The sequence below is a fragment of the Tamandua tetradactyla genome, chromosome 9 (assembly GCF_023851605.1).
Source record: "Tamandua tetradactyla isolate mTamTet1 chromosome 9, mTamTet1.pri, whole genome shotgun sequence".
Taxonomy (NCBI): domain Eukaryota; kingdom Metazoa; phylum Chordata; class Mammalia; order Pilosa; family Myrmecophagidae; genus Tamandua; species Tamandua tetradactyla.
Genome location: NC_135335.1, coordinates 39,507,961 through 39,527,964, shown reverse-complemented (window position 1 = coordinate 39,527,964; position 20,004 = coordinate 39,507,961). Strand labels below are relative to the sequence as shown.

The 20,004-nt window shown below is 43.8% G+C and overlaps 1 protein-coding gene across 5 annotated transcripts in view; it reads left to right on the top strand.

Moving 5' to 3' along the window:
- The first annotated feature begins 1,424 nt into the window (after positions 1–1,424).
- Positions 1,425–20,004, top strand: part of MTMR14 (myotubularin related protein 14) — a 47,573-nt gene continuing 28,993 nt past the window's right edge. For all 5 annotated transcript variants that reach the window (XM_077116649.1, XM_077116646.1, XM_077116645.1 and 2 more), the window contains exons 1-7: positions 1,425–1,716; positions 3,596–3,744; positions 10,404–10,512; positions 14,911–14,986; positions 15,324–15,381; positions 16,836–16,958; positions 18,010–18,083. In XM_077116649.1, coding sequence (XP_076972764.1) covers positions 1,558–1,716; positions 3,596–3,744; positions 10,404–10,512; positions 14,911–14,986; positions 15,324–15,381; positions 16,836–16,958; positions 18,010–18,083 — 748 coding nt within the window. In that variant the 5' untranslated portion in view covers positions 1,425–1,557. The remainder of the gene's footprint in view (positions 1,717–3,595; positions 3,745–10,403; positions 10,513–14,910; positions 14,987–15,323; positions 15,382–16,835; positions 16,959–18,009; positions 18,084–20,004) is intronic.

Genomic DNA, 20,004 nt, shown 5'->3' with positions numbered 1-20,004 from the left:
CATGCAAATGACACAACAAAGTAGACAAACATCTTAAGCTGTTTTCAGCTTTCATGTGACAAAAAGGCAGACAAGCACAGTGGTTTTCCATTGCTTGAGGACATGCAAACACAGAGCAAGCTTACAAATGCTTTAACCATATCCTCCCCACAGCCAAGATTTATCAAACTTGACCCTAAAGGAAGAAACTGGATAAATTACAATAAAATTAGGTATTTCTATCGTTCAAAAGGCACATTAGGAAAGTGAAAAGGCAAGCACCAGAGTGGGAGAAGGTGTGTGTATATATATATATATATATATATATATATATATATATACACACCTATGAGTTCTCATATCCAGAATATCCAAAGGACTTCTACAAATCAATAAGAAAAATACAGACAGCCCAATAGATAAGTGGGCAAAAGACTTTTAGCAAGAACTCCCCAAAGAGTATATCCAAATTGTCGATAAATGTATGTAAAGGTAATCAGCAGCATTAGTCATCAGGAAAATGCAAATTAAAGCCAAAATTAGCTATGCTAAAGGAAGTCAGACACAAAAGAGAACATTCTGTATGATTTCACTTGAATGAAACTCAAGTGACATAAAGGAAATTAATTAGGGGTTGCCGGGGGTGTGGTTGACTGGGATACACACAAGCACATCCATATTTAAGTCTTAATTTCTTAGAGACAAATATGCAAGTGTACTTTAGTGAAATAATATTATGGCATATCCAATTTGCTTTAAAATAACTCCGCTGGCTGGCACGGATTGATTAAACAAGATTGGCACGTGTTGCGTATTGTTGAAACAGATTAATAGGTACGTGAGCATTCATTGTACTCTTATCTCTATTTTCGTGAAGGTTCGAAATAAAAATTTTCGTGAAGGTTCAGAAAAAAAATTTTAAATACAGGATTTTTAAATCGTAGAATTTCAAGCTGACCCCTAACTTACCATTCTCGGTTTCTTCCTCTGTAAAACGGGGTTGATAATACTAGCACTATAATCACAGGGACATTGTGAGCTAATGAAGCACTGGAAGAAAAGTTCTTTATGAAATGTCGTATCTTTATTTGTTAGTATTTTTACTACGGTTGCCAACACTAATTTGCTGCTTTCCAAGGGTTTCCTTCCCCTCGTTCCCCTTCTCCCCACTGTAATGGTTTATTCCATTCTTCCTCTGTTTTTTTTTTCTCCAAGTTCTCCAGCCCCACCCCACTCGGCAGCCCCAATGGTTTGCTCCGGCTTCCCCAGGGGAAACCCCGTGGGGCGGAGCACCAGGTGTCTGTGAGTGGCGGCTGCCCCTTGCCAGAGACCACTTGGATCGCTCCGCGTCGGGGTGGGCCGGTTGTCGTGGGGCAGGGCGCGAATCGCGGGTGCTGATTGGCCAAGACAGGAGTAAACATCCGGTAGGGTGGGGCGGGGCCGGAAATTGAAGAAGGCGGCGGCAGCTGAGGCTGTTCTAGAGGCTTGGGGTTCTGAGTCGGTGCCTCTTGGTGCCATGGGCCCGGGCGAGGCGCGCTGAGGGGAACGTGGGGTGCTGAAGGGGACGCGGGGCTGGTCATGGCTGGTGCTCGGGCCGCCGCCGCTGCCGCTTCGGCGGGGTCCTCGGCTTCTTGCGGCAGCTCTTCGCCGCAGGAGCCCGGATTCGGAGAGCTGCTGGAAGAGTTTTCCCGGACTCAGTACCGGGCCAAGGATAGTAGCGGGTCGGGCGGCACTAAGGTGAGCCAGGAGGCAGAATGAACAGGAGGAGGAGGTCACTGGTTTCGGGAGTTAACGGGGGAAAGCTGAAGTCAGTAGTCCGAGGTGGGCAAGAATGGGATCCACCCATTCCCCACCCTATCCCTGGCTGAGGAGGAGAGTTCCCAGGTTCTGAACCAAGAAAACAAGGATTGTGTTTGAAAATCAAAAAAAAGGAGGAACCAGGGTTAGAGTGAGCCAAGGAAGAAGAAGGTCCTTCAGGTTACAGACAAGGGATTTGGTTATCAAGTATCAGAGCTGAGAGTCCAGGGACAAATGTTAGAGAAGTAGAGCTAAGAAAGATTGTTCCCTTCCGTCAGATGCCTTAAGGATGAGTGTTGGGGCAAAAGCTTTCATTCTAAATAAAAATAGAGGATTCCTCAGGGTCAGATGGAATGAAGGGGCAGTGATGGTCAGGCAGGATGGAGCTAAAAGATGAGCTGCGGATGTTAGCTCCTTACATGGTCCTAGGATGGTTTAAGTCTATCCCTTTCTTCTCTATATACATCAGGAAGACCGTGCACGCTTCCTGTCTGTTTCTTTATCAAAAGCAACTCTCAGTTCCGCTCTCTTCCCCACCCCCCACCCCCTTGGGATTCCCCTTGGTCTTTTTATCACCACACTTAGAAAGGTGGCTTCCAGTCAGTTCAGATAATCCTCAGCCTAAGCACTGCCTGTTAGTAAGATGGGAATCTTGCTGACCCTTCCATCTCTCCTTCCCTGCATCGTTTTTAAAGGGTTAGCATCAGGTTTTCCAGTGAGATTCTGTTCCATACTGCACCACCCAACTTTGGTGTGGCTCTAGCTGGGACATGCTGCAGTAATATCTGCTAGTATTTAAAGTAACCCAGGGAAAACTTTGGTGAGGATGGGGCTTCCGTACTCGCCAAACTACCAAGTATTTTTCAGTGTAGTCTAAGGGCCACCTGTTTCAGAATTGATTGGAGTACTTGTTAAAATAAAGATACTTTGGCCTTACCCCAGTCCTACTGAGTCCTCATTTCTGGGAAACCAGGAACTCATTTTTTAAATAGTCTTCTTAATGATTCTTGTGTTCTTAAAAATTTGAGAATCCCTTTCTTAAGCCACTGTGACTTTTTTTTCCCACTGCTCTTTTTCATCTGAGAGTTCTTTAAAGAATGTCTCTTTTGAATGGCTGTCAAAGGTTAGTTGTTTATTTGGGCCACTCTTCTGTCTTATGGACCCATGAAGTTTAGGGTTATCTTAAGTTACACCTGAATTTTGTTGCAGCTAGCCTGAATGCCTGTCTGAACACAGACTCAGGGTTCTTGATCTCTTGCAAACGCTTCAAGCCTTTTGCCTTATTTTGGTGGACTTTCCCTGAACTGTGAGCAATTTTAGGGAGAGCTGTTCTTTGGTTTCATAAGAAAATGATGTGGAAGGAGACAGCTTTGCCTGCACTTTGTACTCCTTACACTGATTAGATCTTCTCGGTACTGTTCTGTAGCTTTACAATGTGGTAAACTCTGGAGTCAAGGGAAGATAATGGATTAGTGTGAGTTAAAGTAACCTAGAGCAAGACTTCTTAGTATTTTATGGATTGTGGGCCCCTTTGAGAATCTATTGAAAGCTATAGTCCTCGTCCTCAAATGGTTAACACACCTGATTTCACTTGCAGTTGAGGGTTCAGAGCCCCCCCCCCCCCAAAAGCGTACCATCTATGGGTTAAATGCATTGCGTGTTTAGGGTCTGTTATACAGCAGCATATCTCTTCCCAGTATTAATAACAATCGTAAAGGCATTTACCGTTCCCAGTGACACCTTCAGGTCATGGACTACCTGATTCTCACACTCAGAACCCTAGAATCATCTTCATTCTCAAGTCTTCTCCTTTGTGCAGATTGAGCGCATTGAGAAGAGATGTCTGGAGCTGTTTGGTCGAGATTACTGTTACAGTGTGATCCAAAACGTGAATGGCGAGATCTGCGGCCACTACCCCCGGCACATCGTGTTCCTGGAGTATGAGAGTTCTGAGAAGGAGAAAGACACGTGAGCATCATGTGACCATAGTGTGCATGTCTAGAGAGGCCCTTACGGCTCATCTCAGGGCCAGGGAATCCAGCTCTGCTGGGCACGAACTGGGCGGTGTCATGCTCACTTTCTAGCTGTTGCCCTTATTTCAGGGTTAATGAATTAAATTGACAAGGTAGCATGACATAGAATGAAGGCTTTGGAGGCGCAACTCTGAGTTTCTATCTTTGCTCAACTCCAGAGCTCCTGACCAAGACAACTGACTTCACAGTTCACCTCCCTGAACCTCAGTGTCCTTTTCTGGGGGGTGTGGGAGTGGAGAATTTGCTGTGTCAAGACATTCTTAAAAGTACTTTACCTATATGTAGTGCTTAAGAGCCTTGGGTCTGGAGTCAGACTGCTTGAATTAACATCCTGACTGGTACACTTTGGCTGGGTTACTAATCTGAGGCTATTTCACCTTTTGGTTTTTTCATTTTCTCAGTGCTCATTCTTTACCACGTGTGTTCTTAGAAAAGTGGCTATTGCAGTCCTTAATGATAAATGGAACTAATACAAGCCTTATGTGGTTATTTTAAGAGTTAGGAATAAGAGCACCCATTTATTGAGAGTTTTATGTGGTCTGAGTGCTTTATGTGGGATAACAGTTAATTCCAGAATAGAAAGAAAACACCTCACCACAGGATTTGTCCCAAACGTAGCCAATAAATGGTAACAGTTGTTTGACCAGTGACAGATAATCACAAGTAGTGACATTCCAGGTAATGTCTTACATTTATCTCAGATTTTGTTTGCCTAATTGGTCCTGCTTGCTTCTAACTTAAAGGGAATTCCAGCAGCTATTGTCAGCAGTATTATTGAAAACCTGACCTTGTAGCTTAACGTGATAAGTGCTACAATAGAGGCATGCTGAAAAGTACAGGAGGCCCTGCCACTGAAAGCGTGACCGTTAGAGCCCCCTAGAATTTGGTAGAAATGCAGACTCAGGTTCCATAGTTACTGAATCAGAATCACAGCATAATGAGGGGCCTGGGTAAGTCCTGTGTACATTAAGGTTTGAGAAACACAGCTGTAGGCAACTGGGAAGAGTGGTTAATTCTGCATGTTTGTAGGTATTTGGAAAGACCTCATAGTAGGGATGCGTTTAGAGCTGGACTTGAAAGAATGAGGAGGAGTCTTCCTGAAATTTCCTTAGGAACCAACTTGTATAGGGTGATGATCAGCCCATAGATTATGTACTTGTGGATTGTGTGTGGGTTTTAAGAGTGGTTTTATTGTAATTGGTATCCCTTGGGTGGCCCTTTGACTCAACTTCCAGAATCTACATTTTCAGAGAGCTCCCTAATTGACTAGATGAGTCTTACATGCGCTAAAGCCTGAGAACAACCACAGGGAGGCAGTGAAGGCTTTCAATCAGAGGAACAGCAAGGTCAGAGGATTTTAAGAGCTAAGCCTTAGTTTCTTCATCTTTCAAATAGGGATACCTTCAAGAGTGCCCATCTCACAGAGTTGTTGTGGGCTTCACTGAGAAAATTAATATATTAAGGATTCTTATATATTGATCACAGAAATCATCACATCCTCAGTTTATAATCTAAGAACTCCCATTATCTTCAATCCTAAAGAATTGGGCTTTGTTATAGCTCAGTTATTCATGGTTACTAAGTCAGTTATTTATGGTTGTTATCTCTTCCTGACTCCTTTCTGAGGTAGGTAAACTTACATTCCAGAAGTCCTTAGGCTAATGTTTTTGTGCAGGAGCTCTTTTTTCTTTCCCTTCCCCACCTTTCCACCATTCTTCAGTGCTGTCCGGTGGGTGTACCTCTGCACCCTAGGGGCATTCTGATATTAACATCAGCTGTAGTCAAGGTGGCACTTCTCAAACTTGAGCTTCTGAATGAATTGCCTGGGTATCTTATTAAAATTCAGAAGCTCTGGTTGGGCCTAGAAATTCTGCATTTTCTAACAAGCTTCCAGGTGAAGGCAAACTATACTTTATGTAGCAGTATGTTAAGGATCTTTGTCTTGGTCGCCTCACAGAAGCTTTTCCCAGAGGAAACAAGTTCAGTGCTGATTTGCTGTAGTCCTTAAAGGAAAGTGTTCACGAGCCTATTTTTGTTTGACATTAGAGGTTCACATACACTAGCACACTTAAGTCCTGCAGCACCCAGTGAAGAAATTGATATCATCCTCATTTTACAAACAAGGAAGTTGAGGGTCAGAGAAGTAGCTTGCCTTTGCCCAAGATCACAGAAGTAGTGAACGAGCAAGAGTTAAAAGCCAGGTCTTCTTCATTCTAAACCTATTTCTTTTCTTAAGTTCCTTTCATCACCCACTCTCCCCCATCTAGTTTAGCAGGGACTCACCTTCCAGAGAGGTTATCTGTCTCTTTTTACCTTTTCCTCTTTAGAAGCCCTTGAAGTGATATTGAGTGAGCAATGCCTATTTGTTAAGGGGAGGAGTTATGTTTTAGTGCTGAGGAGTAGAGGTTTTTTCCCTTCTTTACTTATCTGGTTTTGTCATATTACAATGTAATATGACACTAATTACATTGAATTTGAAAAGATAGAACTGGATTCAGTAAGTGGTTTGGTCCTGTTAACCCTGTTGGGCCCATCTGGAAATAGAAGCCTGGCCAGGGATACGTGAATAGCCAGGGTGGGTGTTCAGTCCACAAGTGGAAGCCAGGTCAGTGAAGCCCCTGATTTTGATTTTAGTACCTACACAGACAATTAATACGCAATAACAAAGTCTGAAGAGGGCTGAAATTAGACATATAGTTGAGGTAATAAAGAATGGTAGCCAAGACCTTATTTGCTTTGAGACTTTGGCCCAGTGATCTAGTGTCTCTCCAAGCCTCACATTTTTCCTCTGTAACATGGTGCACGTGAACACTGAGATCACGTAAATATAAGCCCTGCGCTGTGCCTGGTATCTAGTAAATAATAACAATGGTAACATTTATTTTAAGAAGTTTAGGGGCATGTGGTGGGAATAACTTACCTAGTTTGGGGATTGTGACAGAGGTCTGGGAAAGCTTCCCATTGGAAGTTACGTGACTACACCATTTTCTTCTTTATTTGGAAACAGTCTTAATTGTCTCTAAATGATACTCATGAGAAAGAAAATACAACCAAGTAATTCAGTTAAATAAAAATTAAAATAATCTCACTACCTGCTAAAATTTTGTCAGAAATTTTGGTACATAAATTACAAACAGAAGTCTGTATTAGGGGTGCATGGGTGGTTCAATGATAGAATGCTCGCCTTCATGTGGGATACCCAAGTTCGATTCCTGAACGTTGCACCCAAAAGAAAAAGTCTGTATTCATTCAAATATGAGTATCATGTGCCAGACACAGCTCAATGCTTAATGCTTCAATAAAAAGACCTTAAGGATGGGAGATAAGAAAAATAAAAACAGTAAGAGAACAGAAGCAGTCACTTTTTGGGTGGAGAACCAGTACAACAAACCACTTGCCTAACAAGAAAAGTCTTCTCTGTACACATAGACAGCCAGGAACCCCTTAGAGGAAAGAGGTAGTGTTGTGAACTTTGATTTTGTGGTTCTTGTTTGCTGAATGGAAGGACTTAACCTGGGAGAATCAAAGGTAGCTTCAAGGCATTTAGAGCTCAGAAGGAACTGGTAGGAGTTGCTAAGTAAGGGTAAGCTACAACAGTTGGTGTAGATGTGAACCTGTGAAAATAGCCTGGGGCTAATAGTAGGTGTTGAGGAAGAACCCCTAGCCTTCTGGAAAGGAAGACTACTGTGATAAGAGATTTGTTCTCTATTTTATAACCTCATGGTGTCTCCTTTAATTAGGTAATGGTTTTGTACTGGGGTGACTCTTTCCTAGAGAAGATGAATGACGGAAGGGTGGTGGAATGCTGGTCCCTGGGAGTCATGGATGTTTCAGTAGCTGATTGGTGGGCCTGTGCACCCCCATCTGTTCAAGTCTGCTGTTCTTCCTTCAAGAAGGAAAAGCAAAATTAGTCACAAAAATTTCATCTGAAAATTGACCTAATAGAAATATATAACAAGTGTAAGTTCTCTTCTACTTCTTCCTTCTCTTTCCAAAATCATCAAACTATTAATACTGGTTTATATTTTAAGACCCCCATTTTTTTTCCAATTTTTTTTAAAATACCAAGAAACACTAAACAAACGCAAACATTCCTAACTTTTGATCATTCCGTTCTACATATATAATCAGTAATTCACAATATCATCACACAGTTGCATATTCATCATCATGATCATTTCTTGGAACATTTGTATCTGTTCAGAAAAAGAAATAAGAAAACAGAAAAAAATTCATACATACCATACCCCCCACCCCTCCCCCTCATCGATCACCAGCATTTCAATCTAAATTTGTTTTAACATTTGTTCCCCCTATTATTCATCTTTATTCCATATGTTTTACTCATCTGTTGATAAGCTAGGTAAAAGGAGCATCAGATACAAGGTTTTCACAATCACACAGTCACATTGTGAAAGCTATATCATTATACAATCGTCTTCAAGAAACATGACTACTGGAACACAGCTCTGCATTTTCAGGCAGTTCCCTCCACCCTCTCCACTACATCTTTTTTTAATTTTATTTTATTTATTAAATTAAAAAAAAATTAACAACAAACGAACAAAAACACTCAACATATGATCATTCTGTTCTACATATATAATCAGTAATTCACAATATCATCACATAGTTGCATATTCATCATGATCATTTCTTAGAACATTTGCATCAATTCAGAAAAAGAAATAAAAAGACAACAGAAAAAGACACAAAACGAAAACAGAAAAAAAAAGAGATTATACATACCATACCCCCACCCCTCCCCCTCATCGATCACCAGCATTTCAATCTAAATTTATTTTAACATTTGTTCCCCCTATTATTTATTTTTATTCCATATGTTCTACTCGTCTGTTGACAAGGTAGATAAAAGGAGCATCAGACACAAGGTTTTCACAATCACATAGTCACATTGTGAAAGCTATATCATTATTCAATCATCTTCAAGAAGCATGGCTACTGGAACACCACTGTACATTTTCTGGCAATTCCCTCCAGTCTCTCCACTACATCTTGACTAACAGGGTGATATCTATTTAACACATAAGAATAACCTCCAGGATAACCTCTCGACTCTCTTTGGAATCTCTCAGCCATTGACACTTTATTTTGTCTCATTTCACTCTTCCCGCTTTTGGTCGAGAAGGTTTTCTCAATCCCCTGATGCTGAGTCTCAGCTCATTCTAGGGGTTTTCTCAATCCCTTGATGCTGAATCTCAGCTCATTCTGGGATTTCTGTCCCACGTTGCCAGGAAGGTCCACACCCCTGGGAGTCATGTCCCATGTAGATGGGGGAGGGAGGTGAGTTTGCTTGTTGTGTTGGCTGGAGAGAGAGGCCACATCTGAGCTACAAAAGAGGTTCTCCTGGGGGTGACTCTTAGGCCTAATTTTAAGTAGGCTTGACCTACTTTGTGGGGTTAAGTTTCAAAAGAAGAAACCCCAAGACTCAGGGCTCAGCCTATAGCTTTGGTTGTAAGACCCCCATTTTTAACTTTAATTTCAGAGACCCACCTTATGATAATTGCATTTTTAGTATTTGTGGCTTGAGAATATATCTACCTGTAAAGTCTACTAAGAATTCAGCAGTGCATTTGAAAGACTTTGAATTTTTATTAACCCCAGTAGCATTCAGATACACTTCAGAAGGTAGCTCAGGTGTGTGGGACTTGCTTACTTACTCATTCTGAAACAGTATTTGGGTGCATTTGTACATGTGGAGATGTGCAATAACATACAGCTCTCTTGGAGGATTAGAGTATGGAAGGAATTAAACCCCAGCTGGGATTTGGCTTGAAATCTCAACACTTTTAAGGAGAGAACATGTCTTCCCTCCTTTCTGCTAGGTTACTCTAAGTAGCTGGGGTTGCTTTTTACTCTTTAGCTTTCCTTGCCTCTACTTTCTTTGGTACCAAAGTCTGACTGTCTGAAGTGGAGCTTTGTTCCCAGATTGGTGGGTGAATCCTGGGAGATTAAATCCTTATTTGGGGGAAGTATGATTTGATATGGATGTGACTTGTGGGAGCTCATTAGCTCCGTGTTCTAGGAGTTCCCTTACCAAACCTGGTGCATTAACTGCTAAGCTTCTCAATGCTGCAGATAGTTTCCTTTATTCCAACATTCCCTTCCCTGTTGGCTACTTGGCCTGTTAAAGATGGTTAAGAGTATTGATGTGATATCGGAGGGCATAGAGCCATGAGGAATGAGAGGCTTCAGCTCATTTTCCCCCTTGAATAGATTACAAAAATGGCCTTGCAACTTCCAGGGGATCCCCAGAATAACACTTGTCTTACCTAGGAGTTAAAAACTGTACACCGTAGTCATAATTAACATTCCATTTGCTATATATATTTCTATCTTCATCATGTCTTCAGTTAGGTTGTTATATTTTTTCATAATAAAGATTCTGAAATTAGGATGGCTTAAATTTATACCTAAAATATAGCATTTTCTTTTCCTGAAAAATGTAATATAGCAATGATCTATTAAATGATAGATCACTCACACAAATCACATTATGGGAGGGTACGTATCAAAACACACACCGTGCCCACCAAGAGGCAGCATGACCAGACTCTTTTCTCTGTGCATTAGGTTTGAGAGCACTGTGCAAGTGAGCAAATTGCAAGAGCTCATCAACCGCAGCAAGATGGCCAGGTGCAGAGGACGATTTGTCTGCCCAGTAATCCTGTTCAGGGGCAAGGTAAGGCTACACCAAATCCTCACACTCCCTGAGGTGTAGAGTCTTTTTATTCTCCACATTTGGCAGCTAAATGTTGGGTGGCTACTGGTGTATGTTGCTGTGGGAAGCAGACCAGACTAACAAGCCAATTCTGAGACTGCCTTAAGATGAGTCTAGATGGGAAAGGGAAGTTGAAACCAGAGTACCCACCATGTGTTCTGGAGCCAGGCTGCTGAGGTCAGATTCTGGCTCTGTTAACTTCCTGGTTGCATGACCTTGAGCAACTTACTAAGTCTCTCAAGGCCTCCGTTTTCCTTCCTCTATAATTGAGAATAATCATCATGCCTATATCAGAGTGGTATGGATTAAATTGAGTACATACATTGCTGATTGCACATTCTTTCAATCCTATAATTCACCAAGTATGTTTTGAGTGCTTTCTTATTATATGCCAGGTGCTGTTGTAGGCCTCAAGAAATACAGTGTTGTAAAAGGCAGAAGTGGGAAATGGCCAGAGACCTGACTGGCTGGAATGGGCGGTACAAGTTGAAGCAGAGGGGATTGAATGAAGGAAGCTGAAAGCCAATTGAGGTGTTGCATTTGACTGGAGAGCGACCGTGATTTCTGACCAAGGGAGTATGGACTAAGTTAGTATTCTAGGGAAGGTTAGTCCAGCGGTGGACTAAAATAGAGAAAGGCTAGAGGACGGGAGGTGAGCTAAGATGTAGTTCATTTATTCCTTGAGTCAGTCCAGTGTCTCTCATGTGCTGGGAACCAGTCATGGACCTGTGGTTACAGTGGTTTGCAGACTGCAGCTGTAGTCACTCAGGGATCATGTTGAGGATCCAGAGCAGGGTTGTGCAAGGGCAGCTCTGAGCATTATTTTAGACCCTATTTGTGCCTTTCATTTATAAAGTGGAAGAAGGGCAATGGGAAAGAGGAGGTAGGAAAGAAGACTCTGCACTTGGATCTTAGGAAAGAGTACGTGTGCAAGTTAGGTCCCTGACATTGATCGTTTTAGAGCTCTTTGTTCCCATGTACCCTTTGTAATGTTCTCACGTTCCTGAAAGTTTTGGCAACCCCAGTTTAGACCACTGCTCTCTAGAGCACATTGCTCGTCACCAGAAGTTGCATAGGAAATACTCAAGCCAGCTTTCCCAGAGTGTATACTGTAAAGATTTGCTTGTTACACATTCCCTGTCAAACTAGAATGAGAAATATTGCATACTAGATTTGGTCTAACCTCCAGTCTCCAAATTGATAAAGTACCTTGACATGTGTGTATTGACATAGTAAAGGCTCTGAGAAGTCCTGTATCAGAGAGACCTATATAACTTTGTCAAATCTGGTGTTTTTCACTCAATTGTCTGTAGACCACAAATAACGAACTTTCCTGAATACACTTAGAAAATGCCACGCTAAACATCTCCAAGTTCTTGGGGCTTAGTCTGGTAAGGGAGCTATATGGCAGATTGCTAGCACTTCTATAGCTAGGTAGGACTGAGAAAAGAGCTCTAGGCCAACTAAATTCAGAGGGTACTAAATTGCTGCAGTGAGGATAATCTGAGAAGTCTCTGGCATTTAAATGTTCATGAGGGCTTTGCTGTCAATCTGGTTTTCTTCTTCCTTTGCACTACTCGTCTAAGCAGTGAGATACCATTTATACCTCTCTTTTTCCCAATTCGGTGTTAGTTTACTTAATATCTGTTTGGATACCTTTTATTCTAATTGTGTATTTAAATGTCTGTCCTTCTCTGCTGTGATCCTTTGAGAGCAGTGGCCTTGTCTCATTGCTATACTCCTGGCACCTAGTGCATGCTCACCCTGTCTTGGATAAAGCACTGCTGGGCCATGAACTAGACTGTAGGGATACAGAAGGATACATACTGTAGGCATCCCTGTCCTTGTGGAGCTCAGTGGGAATGGCAGATGTGAAGGAGCAATTGAGAGAGAGTGGTTGAGAAAGGCCGCAGAGTGGGGCCATCTCCCCCGGAGGTGTTATGGTATATGGCGGGCACTTGGCATTTCATGTGATAGTGGCTGTGTTTATTACCAACCCTCCTGGGAGGCCCTGACCTCTGCAGGTTGGGGGAAGGAGGGAGGTTAAGGAATGTTTATGAATGTCTTCCTTGTTCCTTCAAAATTCAACTTAGGCATTGAAAGGTACGATGTTCAACAATACCATTTCTCCCCCAACACTTGTATTTGGGCTTTTAGACAATTCAGATTGGGGCAATTGGTCTTTCTCTTTGTTTCTTCCCTTAGGAAGAAATTCCTGCTTTTATTCTGCATGCTGAGGTTGGTTACTGTATTAGCAAATCCTGCAGAACAATATTCTGCATGTAGAATTAGAGACTGTTCCTACTTCGATAAATAGATAATATTTAGAACTAATCTAAAGCCTAAAGTGCTGAAATGAGTGGGTTACGAATCAGAGCCAGGAGACTAAGGAGCCAGTGTGGGGTATTTGAATCAGTTTTGTGACCAGCCCTTCACCAGACAGGCTCGGGACCTTCATCAGGGCTCTGAAGTCCCACTTGGGGCACAGGCAGCCTCACTTTTCTTCTTGTTCTCTGACTCTGGACAAGTCCTGCTGGGTCCAGGCTGCCTTAGTTACCAAAAAGACAAAGACAGAGAGAAGAGATGTGAGAGAAGCCCTGGGAGCAGAAAAAAATTTCCAGACCTTGAAAAGAATTCAGTAAACTGTCTCAAAGCTCAGCAGCACCTGTGTGCTCTAAAAAGATTTAACAGAAAAAAAAAAAAAAAGAACGCAAAGGGGAGTGATATTTGGGTACCAGGAGTTTAGATGAATGGGAGTAGGTGAGCATGATACCCATGAAAGTCAAACCTAGCTGGATGCCGAAATCAGACCTGTCCCTTCTCATGAAGTCTTTGGGGTCCTCAGCCTGGGCTGTGACACTTTCCTGTTAAAGCCCTCTCCTTCACTGCTCCTAACCACATGGGCAGGAAGGGGCTCTTCAGAGGTTGGGAGTGGGCCCATGGACACACTTGACGGCATCTAAGAAAAAGTCCAAGGTAAATTATGGTATGTACGTTTATTTTCTGGAGACAGTTTAGTTTTCATCAGATTTTCAAAGTGCTCTTAGGCCCAGAAAAAGTGAAGCAGCCCTCATCATAGCGCTTCCCGCTTAGCCCATCAGGAATCCCAGTCGTGGTCTTTGTACGTAAACCTAATCTTCCACAAACCAGGACAGTCTTCCCGTAAACCAGTTCTTTACACTGGAGCTGAAAAAGCACCCCCTGCCCAGGGGTATACGCAGATCACTTTTCTGTTGCGCTCTCTTTCCCACTCCCAAGCTGCTGCTACCTCAGAGAAAGTCAGAGATAGTCTAGTGGTTCCACCCATACCCCTTTTCTTCGAGGGAACCTATAGCAGCAGAACTGTTGTCTTCCCATTCCTTTTCTTATACATAGAGAAAGCAAAGCCTTCAGGCAAGATTTTGTTATCTTCTGGGGACCCAGTTTATATTACTGGGCTGTGTGACCCATTCAAAAATGAACTTCACCCCACCCCCACTCCTGCTCCTTACTCCTTCCCCACTCTTTAGTGAGCTCCTCAGGGGCCTATATTCGCCCTACCCATCCTCACTGCCACCTCAGCCCTTACTTAGTCCAGTACTGTTGCTAGTTTGCTTTCCCATTGCCAGATAACTCCTCCCAATTGCCCAACCTTACTGGATCCCATCAAACACAATTTATTTCAGGGTGCAGCCTTATGGTTAGATATTAAAGTCCATGCCAGCTAGCTAGTTGCTGGATTTTTAGCCCTCAAAGTGATCCTTTCAGTGATGAGGAAAATAATAAAAGAGTAAACACAGTTACAGCTAGTACATAGCTTTGATAGGGAAGAGAGAAGACTAAATTAAAAAAAAAAAAAAAAAAAAAGCCTGCCCACCTCTACCCCAACACCCCCAAACACCTTTCCTTTTATTGACCTTCCTGCTGTAAAGATTGCTCACCACCTGTTGCTCATCCAGGCTTTGGAGGTGGGTAGGTCTGGAGCTAAACTCCTTATGTGACCTTGCTTAACCTCCCAATTACTGATTTTCTTCATCTGTGAAATGGTATCTGTATACCTCCTGCCATAGCCACCTCATGGGCTTGTGTAAATTCAGTGGCAAGATGGGCGTGGCATTTTCTTTACACACGCAACTAACTGCTAGGCCTTATCCACTGCTGCTAATGACCCTCCTCTGTGTCTCATTTGGGAGAAGCACTCCCTCCCCTTGATAGAGGCTAGGAGCACTTTAGACTGACTGCTGCGTCCTTGATCCTCACGAACTTTGGGGTGTGCTCCTGGGCCCACCTGGCCTGGAATAACTGGGAGTCCTAGCTGTCTCTTCAACTGTGTGTGCTTTCGAAAACCCTCGGACACTGAAAATGCTGTTTCTCTCCCAGCACATTTGCAGGTCGGCCACACTGGCTGGATGGGGGGAGCTGTATGGACGCACTGGCTACAACTACATCTTCTCAGGTGAGAGTTCCTCAGCCTTCTCTATGACTAAGAACAGAAACCCAGATATAGGGAACACGTATCCAAGGCATAGGTGGAGGGTAAGAGAGAGCTGGTAGGGCCCAGAAGTTGCCCCTTTCATCAGAGACCGGGAGACAGATGGGATCTGTGTGAGGAGATGCGTGGGGTGAGGAGGCTGCTGGGCATATGGTGGTGAGAGGTGTGAGGGTGGTCCCTCGAGGTGGAGCCACCTCAGCCCAGCCCACCTGTGGCACAGTGGGGAGAAGGCTGGTCCGGGGCAAGGGCAGAGCCCTGTGCCACCAGCCTCAGGGTTGTAATACACAGGTCTCTCTGACAGGGGGTGCAGATGATGCCTGGGCAGCAGAGGACATCACGGAGGAAGATTGTGCTCTTAGGTCAGTCTGGGTCACTGGGGGTCCATGGGTTGGGTGGGTTGGGGTTAGGTTGTCTGACCAATGGTAGCCATTTTCATACTGACAATGTATTCACTGCTAGTCCTAGGTGAGTGGACTGGTCCTTTTCTCCTGTCTACCATATCCATGCCCCAGAAATAGGGTTGTCAGAGTACATCTGGTAGTTTCATGTCACGGCTGACTTTGTTGAATGCCCATGGCAGTCTGAATCCATCTTGGCTATGTAGCAGGCCCCCAGGAGGTTCCACTCCTGGGGTTCCTGGTACATAAGGGCTGAGACAGGACTCAGACATGTGTGGTTGTTCTAAAGCTCTACTGAATTTCACTGTGCAGCCAGGGTGCACACTGCTCCCCACCAGCTACTACACAGGGCACAGATTCTGGCTCCACTGCCAGGCATGTGGTCTGGCCTAGAAAACACATGTAGAGACCAGAAGCTTCAAAACTGCATGATTGATGCCATAAGTAAGAGTTTGATACAAAGAAATACTTTGAGCCCCTGGGAGGGGAAGTAATGAACTGTTTCACACTCTCCCTATCCTCTTTCTAAATGTTTTCTAAAAATAACACTAGAAGGTATTTTGGAAAAGCTCCTTCATGTGGTTTGTACAAAGTGGAAAGTCTTGAACCTAGTGCAAAGCGTCTTGAGTATGCATAGGAGTACCTTAATGAAATCCGCTGCCCCAAAGCATGCTTCCGTGGGTGTGAGAGGGACTGGGCCAGGGTCCTGCCTGTTAGCTCGGAGAGCAGTGGGTCTGGCTGACCTCAAGAATGTTTGGCTTCTTCAGCACACACTACTCTGGGAAAGGATACTGCTGGGGACATCAATAGTGGACATTTAAAAAAAAAAAAGTGACTGTTTATGCTTTCTGCTTTTGCCTATGTCTGCATGGCTGATCAAAAGGCAGTCTGGGCATCAGAACTCCTGCTTCATAAGGCCTGCTATGTAGAGGTAATGGACTTGCTAGTATTTCACAATTCGTTGATAAAATTTCTCTGAAAGTCCATCTCCCAACAAGAATTCCAATCTGTTACATTATGAACAAGTTAAATGGCTGAGAGTGGTCATAAGTAGGGGGGACGGGTGCAGGGTGGAAGGAGATAAACTGCTAATGGAAGCAAAAAGACTTTATCAGCCACCAGCTTGCTGCTCTTTAGAACTCTGAGATTATCTCGAGTCTCCTGACATAATGTCAAACCCTTTCCCGTCTCCCCACTGCAAATTATTCCCCTTTGAAATACATCCTAGAGAGCTGGATAATCTCTTAGAAAGTCACCTTGTCCGCATCCTCCCTGAAACCAGTTGGCCTGTCTTAGCCTTCCCTGCAGCTTCTGGAAAAGCTCTTGCCAATGACATCTACACTCCTGGGAACATCCTGTGGACTTCTCTGAGTGAATCTGCCTATGTAACTTCTTCCTCCGGCTCTTTATTTCAGAAGTGCTGATACGCACCTCTTTGATAAGGTCAGAGGCCATGACATCAAGCTGCTTCGGTACCTGTCAGTGAAATACATCTGTGACCTGATGGTGGAAAACAAGAAGGTGAAGTTTGGCATGAAGTGAGTATAGGACACCCACCAAGAAATGGATGGAAGTGATGTGTCCACAGATACGTAGACACAGGGTGATAGAAATCCTAGGTCCTGAGCACGCGTCAGCCACCATGCCAGTGTTTATCTACATCCTCTCATCCTATCTTCAAACAGCCCTGCAAGGGGGCTACGAGCCCCTTGGACGGGATGGGGAACTGAAGCAGAGGGAGGTTGTTGCCTGCTCAAAGTTGCGCATGAAGTAACCAAAGGAGCTATAGATCTTCAACCACAGTGTTTTCTGGCTCCAACTTCTAAACCATCTCAGAGAGATTAGAATCTCTTTAAAAGTGTGTGTGTGGGGGGGGAGAAACCACTTTTTTTGTACCTAAGTTTTTGATTTAGTGATTGCTGTTATATAAAAAACTATCCAGATAGGTGGACCAAATCTTCATATAAGGCAAAAATTTTAAAAATAAGACCTGCGTTAGTGTGATAAGTTATAGGTGCATTTACCAAAATATATATTTAATAGTATTGTCTTTTAGTTATCCTAAGAGTTTGTGTTAGAAAACAAGGCCTACTGAGACAAAAGTTACAACTAAGCTATTTGTAGGTATTAGAATATTCCCTTATCCTCCTTCCTCCCCTCATCTGTCAGAATAATCCTAAATATTTTTTACTTTGCAGATCTGTTTGTTCACCAAGTTTAGAAAGCTGCTCTCAGATAATATTGGTAGAAGATGATAGGAAAGAGAGAGGGATTCTCTGCCATCCTGGGCCCTAATGCTTTTAGGTCCTAATGTACTGCATTTATTTGTGAGGCTTAAATGGAAGGTTGTCCTGCAACTTTAGGTCTTGGCTAAAGTCTGCTTCACTATTAGAGATTGACTTCCCTCACTTGACAAGTGAGCTAGAGAACAGAAAAGTTAAATTTCTTAATGTTCAAAGTAAGTGCCACTAAAGGGAATCACTGTTAAGTCTGAAAAACAGTTCTCAGCAGGAGGTTCATTTTAAGTTACTGTAATACTCATTGAGTGTGTGTTGTGATGCCATAACACGTTGTGTCCCTGTCTTATAGTGTAACCTCCTCCGAAAAAGTGGACAAAGCCCAGCGCTATGCCGACTTCACTCTCCTCTCCATCCCATATCCAGGTAGGAAGCTCTTTGCAGGCTGTAGTCACGTGCCAGGCTTCCTGGGACTGGAGGACCCTAGGAGGCCATCAGTGGGCCTTGCACACTTAGGTACAGAGGCACCCCAAAAACTTTCCAGCAGGCAGCTGGTCAGTCAGTGTAGGACAGTTTATCCTCCAGCACAGGTTCCCACTCCTGACTTAGGACGGTATACTAGAAGGGGCTTTCCCTCTCGAGGGGTCCTGAGAGTGAGACCTGGACTTGTCATTGCTATTCATTTCACCTCTCTGTGCCTCCAGTTTTCTCAGGTGTCAGTTGGAACTTAGAGAGGGTTAGCTCAGGATTTTGCTGTAAAGATGAGATTGTGGTTCCCCAAGTATTCTGTGCACATAAAGTCCTATGGAAGTGTAAAATGCTTCGTTAGCATTCTGTGCCCGCACCTAGCCACGGTGCTCTTGCCTTTGTGGGCTTGAACCTCTGTGTATTCCCCTTGCCATGACTGAGCTCTTGGAATTTGCCCCAGGCAAGGCTGTTCCATGGTGGAAGAACATGTAAGTGCCGTCTCTCGTCACTGTACAGTGGCCTCGTCTTGTTGCAGAGCACTTGAGTATCCACAGAGCTGCCCGTCTCCACCACACAGGTGTGTGTGATCGAGGTCAGAACAGTCTTCTCTGCACTGGGTACTAAAGTGTCTCCATGGCAGTACCTGCCTGTTCTAGTTTGCTAGCTGCCGGAATGCAACACACCAGAGATGAATTGGCTTTTTAATAAAAGGGGATTTATTTTGTTAGTTCTTCAGAGGAAAGGCAGCTAAGTTTCATCTGAGGTTCTTTCTTATGTGGGAAGGCACAGGGTGATTTCTGCTGACCTTTGCTCCAGGCCTCTGGGTTCCAACAACTTTCCCCGGGGTGATTTCTTTCTGCATCGCCAAAGGCCTGGGCTGAGCTGCTAGTGCTGAGATGAGGTATGCTGAGCTGCTTGGGCTGTGCAGCATTGCGCTCTCTCATTTAAGCACAAGCCAGTTAAGTCAAATATCATTCATTGCAGCAGGCATGCCTCCTAGCCGACTGCAGGTGTAATCAGCAACATGAACATTGAGGTTCATGTACCATTGGCTCATGTCCACAGCAACAGAACTAGGTGCCTTCTCCAGGCCAAGTTGACAACTGAATCTAACTACCACACTGCCTTTACAGCAAGGAAAGCAAGGAGCATTAACAGCAATGCAAGACTTTGTCAACAGACTAAAGAGTACATTCTTTTCTCCTTGAAACCTCTCTCCTGTTTCTCCCCACCAACTTCTGCCTTTAGTCCTGTTTTAGACCTTGTCTCCTCATCTTGGAGGAGAAAGCCAGTAGCCAGAGTAGGCAAGTTTGGCAACAGCAGGTTGCTGTGTAGCCAGGAGGCCTCTAACTTGTTAAAACTGCAAGTACATCTAGAGCTTCAAAAGAGGGTATCCTCATAAGCTGAGCTGGTGGTATTTAAACTACAATCTGGATAACCTGGCTCCCTTACAGGGACCTCCAGCTTTCTATGGCCTCCACCTGAGTCACTCTTCACTCTCCTCTGCCTGCTAATCTTTGCTGCCATATGGGGCTGGGCATGAGTCCCAGCTCTAGCACAGTGTGTTCTTGAACAAGTCCTTTAACCCACTAAATATTGGTGTCACCCTTCATAAAATGAGCATGATGGTGCTTATTTCAGAGTAAAGTGCCAGCCCCATCCAAAATAGGTGCCTGGCAAATAATAGGCTTAAGGAATTGGGGCCTGAGGATGAGTGGATGAGAAAGGCTCAAAGAACCACCCCCTTCTCCAGAAGCAACTTTGGGCCTGTGCAGATTATAATGATGATGCAAAAATGTAACTCCGGTAGGCTTGACAGGGTCCGGGCCACATTGTGACAGGATCCTCTGTGGGGTGTCCACACAGGCACCATCAGGTA